The 17,204-nt window shown below is 37.7% G+C and overlaps 1 protein-coding gene across 2 annotated transcripts in view; it reads right to left on the reverse strand.

The window, feature by feature from the left end:
• The window catches only part of LOC126482328 (uncharacterized), a 111,598-nt gene that overhangs the window by 83,321 nt on the left and 11,073 nt on the right, over positions 1–17,204 (reverse strand). For both annotated transcript variants that reach the window (XM_050106389.1, XM_050106388.1), the window contains exon 3: positions 8,025–8,229. In XM_050106389.1, coding sequence (XP_049962346.1) covers positions 8,025–8,229 — 205 coding nt within the window. The remainder of the gene's footprint in view (positions 1–8,024; positions 8,230–17,204) is intronic.

Below are 17,204 nucleotides of genomic sequence, written 5' to 3' on the forward strand. Positions count from 1 at the left end.
TGTCACTGAAAACATCACTGTATTCCCACAGCAGATTTTCTAACTTGTTTTTGCTCCCCAGATAAATTTTGTGTTTCTGAAATTTTCAAATTTACTAAATTCCCAAATTCAACTTCATCAGTATCAAATCTATGAGTTTCAATATTCTCCAATCTATTTTCTTTTAGGAAATTGATACTGTCAAAATTTCCATTACTCTGATCACCAAGTGTGTTCACAAAATTTGTCTGAATGTATTCCCTTTCACTAGTTTCTATCAAAAGTTTTCTTCCAACCCAATCAAATGCTGTATTTACTTTTACTATCCAATTCATACCCAAAAGAAAATCCTCATTAAATTCCTGAATTACGAAACATCCATGTGTGAACAACTTGCCTTCAATTAAAAATGTCACTAAAGCCTGGCTTTTTACCAATTTACTGCTCTTCCCAGTAGCACCTTTTATCTTTACCTCAACAACTGGCATTTCAACAAAATCTTTCCCCACTTTCAATTTCTTGCTTGACCTTTCAGATATTCCCGAGATCTCACTTCCTGTATCAATTAAACATTTACCAATCCATGACCCAATTTGAACTTTATATAAGGACTGAAAAATTGATCACTTTTCTCAGAACCTGTATCCTCGTGTAATAAATCACTTTCAATTTCCCCAAACCTATACTTATCAGAATCATATGGTATATCATTACATGTATTATTTGTCACAGTTATAAAATTTGCCCAAGATACAAAATTGTCATTAGTACTCTCTATTATCTCAAATAGCCAAGAATTTTCATTCAAATCACATTGTATACTATTGAAGTACTTATCCTTCAGCATTTCAAAAATAAAATAGCTCGTCTTTTTCCACCACTCTGGACATACAGTTTCACATACATTAATAAGCATTTTTCTAAAGTTCTTGTCAAAAGAAATAGTTTTACTGTTCAGCCATAGATTCATAAGAAATGTGTGTGCATCATTAGTATCTGTAAAAGTTTCAGTTAGGCTAGAAGTTATACATGTATCATCATTATTTGTGTAGTCAGATTCTTTACCAACAACATCAAAATTCACACTTTTACATACACCCAGCATGTGAGCCTTATTCATCCTGGTAACATCCCTGGTAATTTCTATAACATTTTCACTATTTAATCCACTTTCAACCATGTGTATACCCAACTCCCTATTTAAACTAATGAAATACCTTTCCTCAACATCAATACCATTACTATCATAATCAACTTTATCAACAACATCATTATCATTATACATATTCAGGTCATAGACATTCAAATTATTCCCCAAAATATGATTTCCCTTTTCTAAAGTTACCAGATCCCTTTCACCAATATTTTCATTCTCACAGCATGCATTCTCTCTTTGATTCACACACATCTCTGAACTACTACAAAGTGTTGTTCTTTTCCGCCCAAGTGTAAAACTCTGTTAAATTAAATGAATCACAATTACTTTTATCTACTGTATATTCTTGTGTACTGAAAATTTTATCTTTATCAATATCATCATTATTTTCCTCTTGAAATTTCTTCAATAAGTAACAACTAATGACCTCATGTGATAGCTTAGGTTTGGAACTGTCATGTTTGGGTTTATGATAGTCACATCCATTGGTCCTTTCACCATGCTCACCTTCTGCCTCAACCTTGTGGACCTTCAAGGGGGCGTCTACTCGTTTTTTATTTCCTGAATTACAACTTGTTCCTGCTTGAACTGCTGATTGTGGTTCTGCCAATGTCTCTGATCAACATTTCTGTTCCCATTCCTATGCCAAACATTACCTGATTGTTGGTAGTTTCTGTTGTACTGATCTCTAACAAAATTTCTGTGATTTTGATCCCTCAAGTGTTCTCTATTTTGTAGATTATTTCCGCGAATATGTTGTTCTTGTTTTGGATAAAAATTATGGTCCTCCTTTTGAAAATTGTTATATCCCCGTGAATTTTGACTGATACCATGATAATTGTTTTGTTCCCTTTTTTGAAAGTTATCATTTCCCCAATTTTGATCATTACCTTTCTGAGTAAACCCACTATGTGTTCTTGTTGTTACCCTATCCAACTTTTCAATATAATTGAGAAACTGCTCTACATTACTATCAGGACAATGAACTAAACTGCATTGCTGATGGCAATCTTCTCTTTAAGGTATCAATTTTGATCAAGTCATCCAAAGGTTTTGTTAAATGAATAAGTTTGTGAAGTTCACATTTGCAAAATTGTTTCATGTTCCCATCTGATCCTCTATAGTTTCTCCCATTCAAAAATTCACTTTTGATTCTAGTTTGTTTAAGATCATCCCAAAAATTTTGCAGAAATTTTGATTCAAATTCTGAAAAGGTCATCCCCACAATTACAATCTGGTTTGCCCAAGTCAAAGCTTCCCCTTCCAAGAATTTTTTCACAAATTTAATTTTCATATCATCTGGTGAGTGAGGTAAAAAACAATCCTTACAATATTGTATAAAATCAACGGGATGTAAGTGTCCATCTACCGAAAAGTGCTTCACTGGAATATTAGATACAAGATTGCATGTGCTGACATTGTGATTTTTGCTTTGAAATTCAATGTCAAAACTTCCAATTTTTTCGCTAAGTTCTTTGACAGTTTTCTAAATCATTGCACTCTATTTTTTGTTCTAGAGTAACCAAACGATTGTCAGTTTCTTGTTCTACATTTTTTTACTAAAACTTTTGTGTTCTCATCCAAATTTTTAATTTCCCCTTTTATCTCATTAAAATCAATTAAATTTCTTTCCCTATCTGCCAGTAACTCATTTTTTACAGTATTAATTTCATCGCTCAATTCAGCATCAATTTCATTTACTTTTTCTTCCACAGATTCAATTTTTTCCTCAACACTGCCAACTCTGTTCGAAAGATCACCCACTTGGGTATTGACTGCTTGGACTTGCAACAAAATGTTATCAATTTTTTCATCCCAGTAAGTCTTATTATCGTCAACTGATTGTTTAATTTCTTTCGTGAAATTTACAAGAAAACTTTTTAAATCAAATTGATCGGTTCTTTCTGTTTCATTTGACCTGTCCTGATTTTCGAAGTCTGTTAAATTACTACTTTCTACTTTAGGCACAATACTCTCGAAAATCTCATAAGTCATTGTGAAGAAAAAAATTTATACACAACAATACAAAACAAGATAAAAAGATTGTTTTAACAAAATACGAGGATTTCGTGACTTATCTGGAACACTCTTCTACTGTTGCAAATCCACATTTTCCATTGAAATTACTTCTTCTGTCGTGAACTACATTTTTTTGCCGAAACATTACTTCTCCAAAACTTTTACTTCCTGAGGAACACAAATACTGTAACGCACATTCTGAAAAAACTGGTATTAACACACAAAAATTTTCTTCCTCGTAGCACTGTTGATCTCGTGAACACAATATCCCGGCTACAGTCCCCAGTTGAAATATGTTATCCCAGCTGAGCCCCCAGTTGAAATATGGTATCCCGGCTGAGACACAAAGTTGAAATATGCTCACTATTTTTTATTTACTTAAATTTGGCATATTTCATGACAGTACCTTTTCCGTTAGATGTTTACAAGGCGATATTGGTCTTGGCTTCAGTTGTCTAGTGGAAGTACGATTCCACAATGCATCTTTGTCGGCTGCAGAAATGACCTGGTTCAATGTGTGTGCCTCATTTTCGGTGCTTCAAATACCATTTCTTCGAATGTAGTTTCTTCTTAAAGTTTATATAAAAAAAAAATAGTAACATAATTCAAAATTATTTATGACAGCGACCTGCACATTGTTCTACTGTCAACACACACCAAGAGTTAACTGCCGACTGACTATAGTCAAAGACGACTCCAGCGTCGAAGACATTTTACACAACACACAAGCTTCCACTTGTAATCAGTTTCTTTGCTATTCTTCGACACATTTACTAATAGTAATCAATATGCTTTCACTCACAAAAATATAAGTAAATTAACATATAATAAGGCAAATTATAATAAAAAAAAAATTCTGGCAAAAAATATAAGAAAACATTTACAACTTGGTATCGACAAATCCGGTAGAAAATAACACATCTCCCAGATCCATTACAACGTGGAGAATGATTGCCATGACAATTAACACACACAGAATGGGGAACACAGGAACTCCCCTCATGGAGTGGACGTTCACAGTCACCACAGAGAGGGGCCTGCAAACAGCAGGAAGACTTTCATCCAAAACGCAAACACTTAAAACATCTCATAGGTGGTGGGATACGGTTTCACATCACATTGATAAACCATAATCTAGTTTCTCAGGGAGAGTATCCCCTTCAAAGGCAAGGATAAAGGCACCAGTATCAATGTGATTGTCCTTCGGACCCTTCTGAACACGTCGAATAAAGTGAACACCCCGCCATCCGAGACTGTCCCCAAGTTCCTCATCAGTTTGAGGGATGTGGTCCCTGTGAAAAATCACACCTTGAATCACATTCAGAGACTGGTGGTGGGTAATGGACACAGGAATTGTGCCAAGATGGTTACAGGCACGAAGGGCTGCAGACTGGGCAGCTAAGGCAGTTTTGAGCAACAACAAACCCGACCGCATCTTGCTCAGAGAGTCCACTTCACCAAACTTTTATTCAATGTGTTCCACAAAAAATGAAGGTTTGGTATTGGTGAAAGTATCCCCATCAGTCCTGGTGCAAACCAGATAGCGGGAGAAAGGTTTCGCCCCTAGCCAACAAGCCTGACCCTCCCCCCCAGGGGGTAGCCATGGAAGGGAAGGCCGAAGGGGCAGAAGAAGCAGCACTAAAAGAATAAGCTCCATGCAGAGAGACGGCCGCAGAAAAATTGCCAGAGTTCTGGATCTGTATGCGTTTCATTTGCATAGCATCCGTCCTGATACCTCCCACTCCGAATGGGGGCTCTCCCCACACGCTCTACTCAGCCACAGCAAGGGCCGTCTGGCACGGCCGCCATTGCCGGGAGTTCTGATGCTCCAGGACAACAAGCAACTACTCCTGGGCTTACCTAAGGAGGTCACAGCTCAGGTATCAGAAGTGTGATTCCTGTGTTCTCAGGGGATCAACTAAAAGGGTACATACCAACCCCACCACACGGGCTGGCTACCGTGCTGGCTATACACCCTAGCATCAGACAACGACGTGAAGGAAAAGGTGGAATGAACTAGGAGGGCACACATCAGACACTTTAGGTAAGGTGCTCTTCCCCAAAAGGCTCACACTATGGAATAGAAATTTAGTAATGGAGGTCAAACCCCAGAGGGGGACCAGGGAATGCCAAAAGGATGAGGTAATTACACAACAAAAGCAAACTGCAAAGCCAACTTAACCAGGAGGATAGAGGGGCCAACTTAAACAAGGACACTAAGAGAGGGAGAGGAGAGGGCAAAGGGGAAGGAGCAAGGAGAGGAAAGGAGGAAAAGGGCAAGGAAATGTAGCCCTGGAAAGAAGGAAGGCTGCAATAGCTCGGAGCCCCGTGCTCACCATGCACATACTCATGAAAGGACCATGAGCCCCCTGGGTGGAACTGCAGGGGAGGGTGAGAGGAGGGGGAGGGTAGGACTGGGATAAGGAGGGAGAAGGGGGAAAGGACATAACAGGGGCAAAGTCAGATGTTATCCACACAGTGTAGTCATATTTCTGACGAGACTCAGTGTAGGATAAATGATCAAGGAACTTATACCTCTGTATCTTCTTTCCCTTCTTATAAACCAGACAATTTGGTGAACATGCTGAGTGACGAATAAGACAATTAACACACTGGCAGCAGAACACAGGGACTCCCCTCAAGGAGTGGTTGTCCACATACACTGCATAGAGGGTCCGCTCTACAGTGTGAAGAAATAACACAAGCACCGAAATCACCTCATGGGTGCTGGGACATACTGCTTCAAGTCATACCAATAACACAAAACCTTGACCTCCAGAAGGTTATCTCCCTCAAATGCCAGAATAAAGGTGCTGGTATACCAGTGCAATTTTCCGTACAACCTTTTTGAACATGCTAAACAAAATGAACGTCCTGTCATTCCAGATTGCCCTGGAGTTCATCATCTACTTGAAGGACGATTCCCTAGGAAAAATGACAAACTAGACTGGTTGAGGAGTAATGGACACCAGGACGTCAGCAGCATGGTCGCAAGCATGAAGGGCTACTCTTCAATATTTACTGCAAAAAATTACAGCTTGGTGACAGTGAATGTGCCGGTTTCAATCCCAGTGAGACCAGATAAGAAGTAGCAAGGAAAGTATTTCACCACAAGCCGGCGAACCTGTCCCTTCTCCCAGGGTGTAGCCAGGGAAGGGTTGGCCTCTGGGTCATAAGCAACAGCATTAAATGATCGATTACAAACCAAAGAGATGTCAAAGTTTTTGGGAGCTTAAAATGTTTCACACACAAAGCATCCACACTGATACCACCCACTCTGACCACAGGATCTCTCCATGGGTAACACCCAGCCACAGCAAGAACTGTCTGGCAAGGTAGCCATTACCAAGAGTTCTGATGCTCCAGAATGAAGAACAACCAATCCTAGGCATACATGAGGAGGCAATAGTTTAGGTATCAGAAGTGTGATCCCTGTGTTGTCAGTGGGCTCAGCCAGATGGGGACATAATAGCCCCACTACATGGATTGGCTACACTTCCTGGGGAACTAACGGGACCGAAGGGATGGGGTGGGAGGAGGAGGAGGAGGGAGGGACAGACTATAATGGGACAAGGAGATGGGAAGGAGAGAGAGGAATCCATGTTTTAGATGCTAGAGAAGGAGTTGTTCCCCAAATGGCTTACACTAAAGACAGAAAATTTAGAAGTGGAGATCAAACCCCAAGGAGGGACCAAAAATGCCAAAAGGATGACAGAATAGGCAAGATGAACAAAATCACAAGGAATACAGATAACAAGGTGGATAGCCATCTCAACATAAATGAAAGCAATAAAAATAAAGAATGAGGCAAGGTGGGGGCATAGGAGAAGGCGCAAGGATGGGAGGGAGGGAAAGGAAACCCATGTGGGAGAGCAAAAGCAGCCTGGGAAGGAAGAATGGACCCAAATAACTCAGGACCCTGCATGTGGTATGCACGAACTCACAAAAGAACCAGGAGTGGAGGGCGTTTTTGGACAGATAGTGCAGTAATGTTTCTTTTAGCATTTTCCAAATTCTGTTATTAAACCATGGTGAGTCTTTTCCATCTGTAATCTAAGTACTTGGCACATACTTTTCCCAAGCCTGATTTACGATCAGTTTAAACTCTTCGCATAATTCTTCTGCGCCCGTCATATTTGAACTAACTGATGTCCAGTCATTGTCTAAGTGGGATGGTAACACCTGTTTATCTGCTCTTTCCTCCTTCATTGCTTTATGAATTTTACCAACCACTGTTAGTATGACAACATGGACACTGTTGATAAGATTGCGCCTTTTTGTAGCTACACAGTTTAAAATATTTCCACTCTTTGTGGATTGTTGAATTAACTGGTCATAACAGCTTTCAGAAAATGTGTTGACAGTCACTAAACAAGGCTTACTGACTGTACCACCTAAAGTCCATCTATAGAAGTTCCAGACTACACTCAACAGGTTAAAGTTGCCTCTAACTAATTTAGTGTAATTGGGGTAGTCCCTCACTAATGAGCTCGGCAGTTCTTTTAATGGTTCTACAACTGTTTCACCAGAATCAAGTGATTGATGAAAAACAACCAACAATTAACTTGAGTTCACATATGCTGGTTACATGTGAGCAGATTACTTTGCAGTAGGAGTATTTCAACACTGATAAATAATATTTTCACAGATTGCAATAAGCATGAGTAATGTGTCCATAGTTCTGATAGAAAGCATTCTGCAAGGTTATGTGATTGAAGACTGCAAATTCTGGGACATTTTTTTCACCTAAGAGAGTTTGGGAACAAAAGACTACTGTAGGGAAATCAGGGTGTATGGGAACCCTACGAAGGAAATAGGGAAGATCGCTTACTGGAACAACAACAACAACAACAACGAAACTTTCACTTACTCCAAGAGTGAGCGACACGATAAGGGCTGATGCTCCATTTCTTCGGGTTGCATTTCAAGAGCTTCCTGTAAAGCTGCTGCCTCCTCTGCAAGAACTGCCATATTTCGTGGGTGATTTATGGCTGATGCATCATCCACCAGAGCATTCTCATATTTTGCTATGTGTGTGAGATCTGTTTTGCCTCTATTTGCATTAGAGTTTTTAGCTGAAAACCAAAAACACTGTTATTCTGATGGGACCACAAAATTACATATTGCATTTATCACTTTTAAAATGACAACAATTAGATCTGCTTTAGCAGGTAATAAAGAACAAGAAAAATGCAAACAATATTAGCATGGAAGAGTGAACACCGAGTGGTAGAACTTGGATCTGGATAGTAGGGATGCAAGAACAACTGAATGGGGATGTGCAAAAAGCAGGAAACTGTTTGATTACCGACATTTTAATGTGTTGTTGTGATCTTCAGTCACTTTAATAAGTGATCAAAATGTGTTAATATGTGAAACTTTCAGCACACTACCAAAATGGTGTGTTATTTATTACAATTAATAATTATTATTAGGGATGATAACTATTGACTGTTAACCCCATAGATACAATAATAGTGAAAACAATTATTAACTGTTCAGAACTCTCAAAACGGATGAGTAGTATCAATGAAAAACAATGTTACAATTTACACAGATGTGACTTGCGTGTGACAGGATCTTTTGCTCCATCCCTCATGTTCATCTGATAAGCAACCTTTTAATTATCACTTATTTTCGTCAGTGCAAAAATGTGACTGGAAAAAATTTCATCAGGATCACCACATTCACTATAACCACAAATACAGCAAGCAGGATGTGATGGCCCTTTTTAATTGCCATCCATTCCATAATAAAGCAATAGAGCACACAGTAACCAAAACTCAGGAGTAATGTGGAAAAGCAACTGAATTCCTCAGGAATAAAACCATGAAGTTTTTAATGATTTTAGTTGTATGGGCATTAGGTTGTGGCCTACAGCATATTTCTTCGTAACAAAATGAAGGTAATGGAATGTAATCAAATTTGATCAGGTGATGCCAATAGAATTAGATTAGATGAGAAACAAACTAGTAAATAAGTTTTGCTATTTAGCAGTGAAAAAATTGCAGATGACAGATGTACAGAGGATATAAAATGCAGGGCAGTAACAGCAAGAAGAGCAATATGTTAATGTCAAACATAAAATTTGTTTTAGACAGTTTTTTTTTTTTTCAAAGTATTTGCCTAGAAAGCGGTTATATGTAAATGAAATGCCAGTGAAACTGTACAGATAAGAGGGTCTACAAGATTCTGGAGAAAAAAATAAGGGGTGGGGGGGGGGGGGGGAGTGAGAGAGAGAGAGAGAGAGAGAGAGAGAGAGAGAGAGAGAGAGAGAGAGAGAGAGAGAAGGGTATATGGGGAACCTAAAAAAGGATTACTAATTTGACTTTGGGACAAAAGAGCTTAATGCCACATCTTTAGTAAAGGAAGATCTAGGTCTCTAGGACATATCCTAAGACATCATGAAACAGGTATGAGGTAATGGAGGGAGGTGTGTACATGGCATGTACAAAGGGACAGGATGGGACAGGGCAAAAATTGTGTAGATTGTCCCAGGCTTGACTACAAGAGGCAGGGTCAAAGGAATGTGGGGTGCAGTACTTATCCAGAGATGATGAGGCTTGCACAGAAGAGACTAGCTTGGAGAGCCGCATGGACCATTCTTTTGACTACAAACCACGACAACTCTTTTCCATATTCTCCAGACTTAATTCTCAGTTTGTTTTACAAAAAAAGTTCTTTCACAGAGCTGAATAATGCATGTACTGATAACCATTACGTAAAAGTACAACAATATTTAACCTCTCAAGTATGCGTGCCATTTTTTATAACATGAGTGGGGGCATGGTGTATTTTGTACACATGTAAAAAACAGCTATCTTTATGTTACCAAGGTAAACATTTACGAGCAAAATCACAGTTTAATCTTAGTTCAAGTAAAGAAAAATAAACATACACTATATGAGCTAAATCACTGTTTAATTAAACAATAAAGAAATATACTTTAATTACACTACTCTGTTGCCATGTAGAAGTCTTACCCCCACAGTGATTACCCACTTTAAGCATTAAACAGCACAGCTGCCTCAGACCCCAGTTGACGGCTTAATTGCTAATGATATTGCAGACAACTGCCTCATTGTGGGATTGTGCTTCTAGCTTGGAACCTGCATCATTCTCTTGCATGGACTGTAAATTTTTTTCTCAACTAGCTTGCTGTTTATTTTACATTACCGCTGCTTTCTTGGACATAAGACAGTTTAGCTTGTCACTATGTTAGCTGAAGCAATAATGAATGAACACATATGGGCTGACAATTGTAAGTCAACAACTGATGGAATAGTACAAGACGTTATCTGTGTTTGGTGCACTTTATGCATAGGTGTGCCTGTTCAAGGTTTAATACCTAGAAAACAATAATCACATTTCCATAACGGTGGCAAGTGAGTGTGCTTCAGTAGTTGTGTGTTAATACTTGGTAGCAAACCACTGTGTGTATAGTGTCCTATTTGATGCTGCAAACAGCTAGGGAAACAGTAGTTTGACCAACATTTGGGGTCAGTATGTTAATGTTTACCATTTACTGTCTCAGTGTATTTCTCATTTGGGTTTAAAGATTTTTTTCACATCTCCTGTAATTCTGTTGTTGAGGTGATATGTACATTAAAAATTGCTTATTATATTTATTTTGAATCTGTCATTAGATATGGGATAATTTTCTGGCGAAGTTCGAGTACTGAATCTCAAATATGAAACTGCAAAAGAGAATTGTCAGATACATGTGTACTGCACAAGAAACAGAGTCTGGTCGCCCATTACTTCGGAGATTACATATCCTAACTGTTCCCTCCACGTAGATTAGATTAATACTTGTTCCATAGATCATGAATACGACACTTCGTAATGATGTGGAACATGTCAGGTTAACAAAAGATGTCTGTACAAGATATTACATTACACAAAATATTGCATGACACTAATGTTTAAGTTGTTGTTTTTTTTCCCCCTTAATTTATATCTAAAAATTCAGCCAATGAGTAGAAGGAGTTGTCATCTAGAAATTCTTTTAATTAATTTTTAAATGTTAGTTGGCTATCTGTCAGGCTTTTGATGCTGTTTGGTAGGTGACCAAAGACTTTTGTGGCAGCATAATTTACCCCTTTCTGTGCCAAAGTCAGATTTAACCCTGCAGAGTGAAGATCATCCTTTCTCCTGGTGTTATAGCTATGCACACTGCTATTACTTTTGAACTGGGTTGGATTATTAACAACAAATTTCATAAGTGAATATATATACTGTGAGGTTACTGTGAGGATCCCTAGATCCTTAAATAGATGTCTGCAGGATGACCGTGGGTGGGCTCCAGCAATTATTCTGATTACATGTTTTTGAGCAATGAATACTTATCTACTCAACGATGAATTACCCCAGAATATGATGCCATACGAAAGCAGTGAATGAAAGTAGGCATAGTAAGCTAATTTACTGAGATTCTTATCACCAAAATTTGCAATAACCCTAATAGCATATGTAGCCGAACTCAGACATTTCAGCAGACCATCAATGTGTTGCTTCCAGTTTAACCTCTCATCAGTGGACACACCTAAAAATTTTGAAAATTCTACCTTAGTTACAAACTTCTGTTCAAAGTCTATATTTATTACTGGAGTTGTGCCATTTACTGTGTGGAACTGTATATACTGTGTTTTATCAAAATTTAAAGAGAGTCTGTTTGCTGAGAACCACTTAATAATTTTGTGAAAAACATCATTTACAATTACATCACTTAGTTCTTGGTTTTTGGATGTTATTACTATACTTGTATCATCAGCAAAAAGAACTAACTTTACATCTTCATGAGTGTGGAATGGTAAGTCATTAATGTATATCAAGACAGTAAAGGACCTAAGACCGAACCCTGTGGGACCCCGTACTTGATAGCCCCCCCGTTCGAGGAAGCAGCTGTTGTTTTAACATTACATGAACCACTTATTTCAACTTTCTGCATTCTTCCAGTTACGTATGAATTAAACCATTTGTGCACTGCCCCACTCAAACCATAATGATTTAGCTTATCTAAAAGAATTTCATGATTTACACAATCAAAGGCCTTTGAGAGATCACAAAAAATACCAATGGGTGATGTCCGGTTATTCAGAGCATTTAATATTTGATCAGTGAAAGCATATATAGCATTTTCTGTTGAAAAGCCTTTCTGAAAACCAAACTGACATTTTGTTAGTACTTTATTTTTACAAACATGTGAGGCTACTCTTGAATACATTACTTTCTCAAAAATTTTTGATAGAGCTATCAGAAGAGAGATTGGACGGTAGTTGTTGACATCCGACGTATCCCCCTTTTTATGCAATGGTTTTACAATGGCATATTTCAGTCTATTGGGGAAAACACCCTGCTCAAAAGAGCTATTACATACATGGCTGAGAATCCTACTTATCTGTGGGGAACAAGCTTTAAGTACCTTGCTGGAAATGCCATCAATTCCGTAAGAGCTTTTACTTTTCAGTGAGTTTATTGTTTTACTGATTTCAGAGGGAGAGGTTAGTGGAATTACAGTTGTATCAAACTGCACAGGTATGGCCTCTTCTATTAGTAGCCTTGCCTCTTCTAGTGAAGATCTAGATCCTATTTTCTCCACAACATTTAAAAAATGATTATTGAAAATATTTTCAATTTCTGATTGTTTGTTAGTACACTTGTCATTCAGTTTTATGGCACTAAAGTCTTCCTGTGCTCTTGGTTGCCCTGTTTCCCTTTCAATAATATTCCAAATTGCTTAAATTTTATTATCAGAGTTACTGATCTCAGAGATGATACACATGCTTCTGGACTTTTTAATAACTTTTCTTGGTAACGCACAATAGTTTTTATAATATTGAACAATTTTGGGGGCAGTACTCCCTCTTGCTGTTAGATACAGCTCTCTTTTACGGTTGCAAGATATTCTTATTCCTTTAGTTAGCCAAGGTTTTTTTATATGTTTTCTTGGAATTATGTTTAACTACTTTCTTGGGAAAACAATTTTCAAATACCCTTAAAAATATGTTGTGAAATAAGTTATATTTCAAGTTTGCATCGGGTTCCTTTTACACTTCATCCCAGTCTAGCTGCTGTAGGCTTTCCCTAAAGTTTGCAATATTTATATTGTTGTATGAGAACGAAGTTTTTAGCGGCGGCACTTATGTATAAAATATTCTCGGTATTCTTGCCGCGTCAGTTCTAGATAAAATCTCGAGCTTTCGACGATTACCTCCATCGTCATCGTCAGGAGCTGACTGTCTCTACTGCTGCTATGGTAGCCTCTATATAGCCCGAAGACGGCTTCTGATTGGTCGGATTCTGATTGGTCGGCGATTACGTGCTGCTGTCTCAGACGGTGTCACTGTGTGGAAGCAATTATATAGGTCAGACTATTCGTACTGTTTCCGACCGCTGTGCAGAACACCAACGCCACATTAAAAATAGAGAGCTTGAGAAATCGGCAATTGCGGAGCACAGCCTCACGAACAAACACAAAATATTGTTCGATGAAACTAAAATTCTGTCCCATGCCTCCACGTACTGGGATTCTGTTATTAAGGAGGCTGTTGAAATCAGAATGAGCCAAAAGAACTTTAACCGCGATAGCGGATACCATCTGAGCTGTGCGTGGAAACGAGCGCTTGATGCAGAGAAGCAGCAGAGACGTTCCTTCCAAGGTTTACGTTTAAACGGAAGCGGTGGCGCCACCGGCGCACACAGTGACACCGTCTGAGACAGCAGCACGTAATCGCCGACCAATCAGAATCCGACCAATCAGAAGCCGTCTTCGGGCTATATAGAGGCTACCATAGCAGCAGTAGAGACAGTCAGCTCCTGACGATGACGATGGAGGTAATCGTCGAAAGCTCGAGATTTTATCTAGAACTGACGCGGCAAGAATACCGAGAATATTTTATACATTTATATTGTTAATTGAACGCACTGCTTTGAAAGTCTGATTTGATATACTGCATGGTGCTATGTCATGTATTGTAACTAGCTGTGCACCATAATCTGAAAGACCATTCTCAACAGCATAAGCATTTATGTCCTTCAACTTATCTTGGTCTATAAAAAAGTTATCTATCAACGTACTGCTGTTCTTTGCTATCCGAGTTATGAAATTATAATCTTCCTACACAGCAGACAAAAATTATTTGAGGAGAATCATTTTAACCATACATATTACACACAAAACAAAAATAATGTTATGCTAGCCACACTCCAGTTGAAATTATATGCACAGACTCCACAATGTAGGGGGACAACAATACACAACAAGTTAATGGGCAAAAATATATTTAATAGGAAGCTAGAAATTTTAGAAACGAGGCTATAGCAGATTCTGTCGGCAAAATAGTACTATTCAATAGACGAATTCATAGAGGATGAAATGATAATTTGAGCAAGGGGAAATTAAGTATATATATCAAAATTGTATTATTATTATTATTATTATTATTATTATTATTATTATTATTATTATTTCCTTCACTTTCTCAGACGTTAAGTCCGGTTAAAAATGGAGTGACGTGGACCTTGATCAAGCGTCACTTCCTTTTAACTGTACGGTATGTGTTATATTGCATTTAGGAACTTTCGGGTAATTGAACATGTATCAATAATTACAGATTTCTGTAGTTGTATATATATGTTTGGATGTAGCTGTATTGCATTGATGTACTGGTGGATATTGTGTGGTATGACTCCTGTAGTTGATAGTATAATTGGTATGATGTCAACTTTATCCTGATGCCACATGTCTTTGACTTCCTCAGCCAGTTGGATGTATTTTTCAATTTTTTCTCCTGTTTTCTTTTGTATATTTGTTGTATTGGGTATGGATATTTCGATTAGTTGTGTTAATTTCTTCTTTTTATTGGTGAGTATGATGTCAGGTTTGTTATGTGGCGTTGTTTTATCTGTTATAATGGTTCTGTTCCAGTATAATTTGTATTAATCATTCTCCGGTACATTTTGTGGTGTATACTTGTATGTAGGAACGTGTTGTTTTAAAAGTTTATGTTGTAAGGCAAGCTGTTGATGTATTATTTTTGCGACATTGTCATGTCTTCTGGGGTATTCTGTATTTGCTAGTATTGTACATCCGCTTGTGATGTGATATACTGTTTCTATTTGTTGTTTACAAAGTCTGCATTTATCCGTTGTGGTATTGGGATCTTTAATAATACGCTTGCTGTAATACCTGATGTTTATTGTTTGATCCTGTATAGCAATCATGAATCCTTCTGTCTCACTGTATATATTGCCTTTTCTTAGCCACGTGTTGGATGCGTCTTGATCGATGTGTGGCTGTGTTAGATGATACGGGTGCTTGCCATGTAGTGTTTTCTTTTTCCAATTTACTTTCTTCGTATCTGTTGATGTTATGTGATCTAAAGGGTTGTAGAAGTGATTATGAAATTGCAGTGGTGTAGCCGATGTATTTATATGAGTGATTGCTTTGTGTATTTTGCTAGTTTCTGCTCGTTCTATAAAGAATTTTCTTAAATTGTCTACCAGTCCATAATGTAGGTTTTTTATGTCGATAAATCCCCTTCCTCCTTCCTTTCTGCTTAATGTGAATCTTTCAGTTGCTGAATGTATGTGATGTATTCTATATTTGTGGCATTGTGATCGTGTAAGTGTATTGAGTGCTTCTAGGTCTGTGTTACTCCATTTCACTACGCCAAATGAGTAGGTCAATATTGGTATAGCATTAGTATTTATAGCTTTTGTCTTGTTTCTTTGCTGTCAATTCTGATTTTTATTAGTCTTTGTCTATATTTTTCTTTTAGTTCTCCTTTAATATTTGTATTATCTATTCCTATTTTTTGTCTGTATCCTAGATATTTACAGGCATCTGTTTTTTTCCATCGCTTCTATGCAGTCGCTGTGGTTATCCAATATGTAATCTTCTTGTTTAGTGTGTTTTCCCTTGACTATGCTATTTTTCATACATTTGTCTGGAACAAAGGACCACATTTATCTCATTGCTGAATACTTCTGTTATCTTTAGTAATTGGTTGAGTTGTTGATTTGTTGCTACCAGTTGTTTTAGATCATCCATGTATAGCAGATGTGTGATTTTGTGTGGGTATGTTCCAGTAATATAGTATCCATAATTTGTATTATTTAGCATGTTGGATAGTGGGTTCAGAGCAAGGCAGAACCAGAAAGGACTTAATGAGTCTCCTTGGTATATTCCACACTTAATCTGTATTGACTGTGATGTGATATTATTTGCATTTGTTTGGATATTAAGTGTGGTTTTCCAATTTTTCATTACTATGTTTAGGAACTGTATCAATTTAGGATCTACTTTGTATATTTCCAATACTTGTAGTAACCATGAGTGGGGTACACTATCAAAAGCTTTTTGGTAATCAATGTGTGCATAGTGTAGCAACCTTTGTTTGGTTTTAGCTTGATATGTCACCTCTGCATCTATTATCAGTTGCTCTTTACATCCTCGTGCTCCTTTGCAACAGCCTTTTTGTTCTTCATTTATAATTTTGTTCTGTGTTGTACGTGTCATTAATTTCTGTGTAATGACTGAAGTTAATATTTTGTATATTGTTGGTAGGCATGTTATGGGGCGATATTTAACTGGGTTTGCTGTGTCTGCTTGATCTTTAGGTTTCAGATAAGTTATTCCATGTGTAAGTGTATCAGGGAATGTGTATGGGTCTGCAATGTAACTATTAAATAATTTAGTTAGATGTGAATGTGTTGAGGTGAATTTCTTTAGCCAAAAATTTGCTATTTTATCTTTTCTAGGGGCTTTCCAATTGTGAGTAGAATTAATTGTTTGGGTGACTTCATGTTGCAAAATTATCACTTCGGGCATTTGTGGTATCATCTTGTATGTATCTGTTTCTGCTTGTATCCACCGTGCATGTCTGTTATGTTGTACCGGGTTTGACCACATGTTGCTCCAGAAGTGTGCCATGTCTCTCATGTTTGGTGGATTGTCTATTTTAATGTGTGTGTTATCTATTGTCTGGTAAAATTTCTTTTGGTTTGTGTTGAATGTTTGGTTTTATTTCCTTCTATTTTCACTTTT

The sequence above is a fragment of the Schistocerca serialis genome, chromosome 5, assembly GCF_023864345.2.
Source record: "Schistocerca serialis cubense isolate TAMUIC-IGC-003099 chromosome 5, iqSchSeri2.2, whole genome shotgun sequence".
In the NCBI taxonomy this organism is placed as follows: Eukaryota; Metazoa; Arthropoda; class Insecta; order Orthoptera; family Acrididae; genus Schistocerca; species Schistocerca serialis.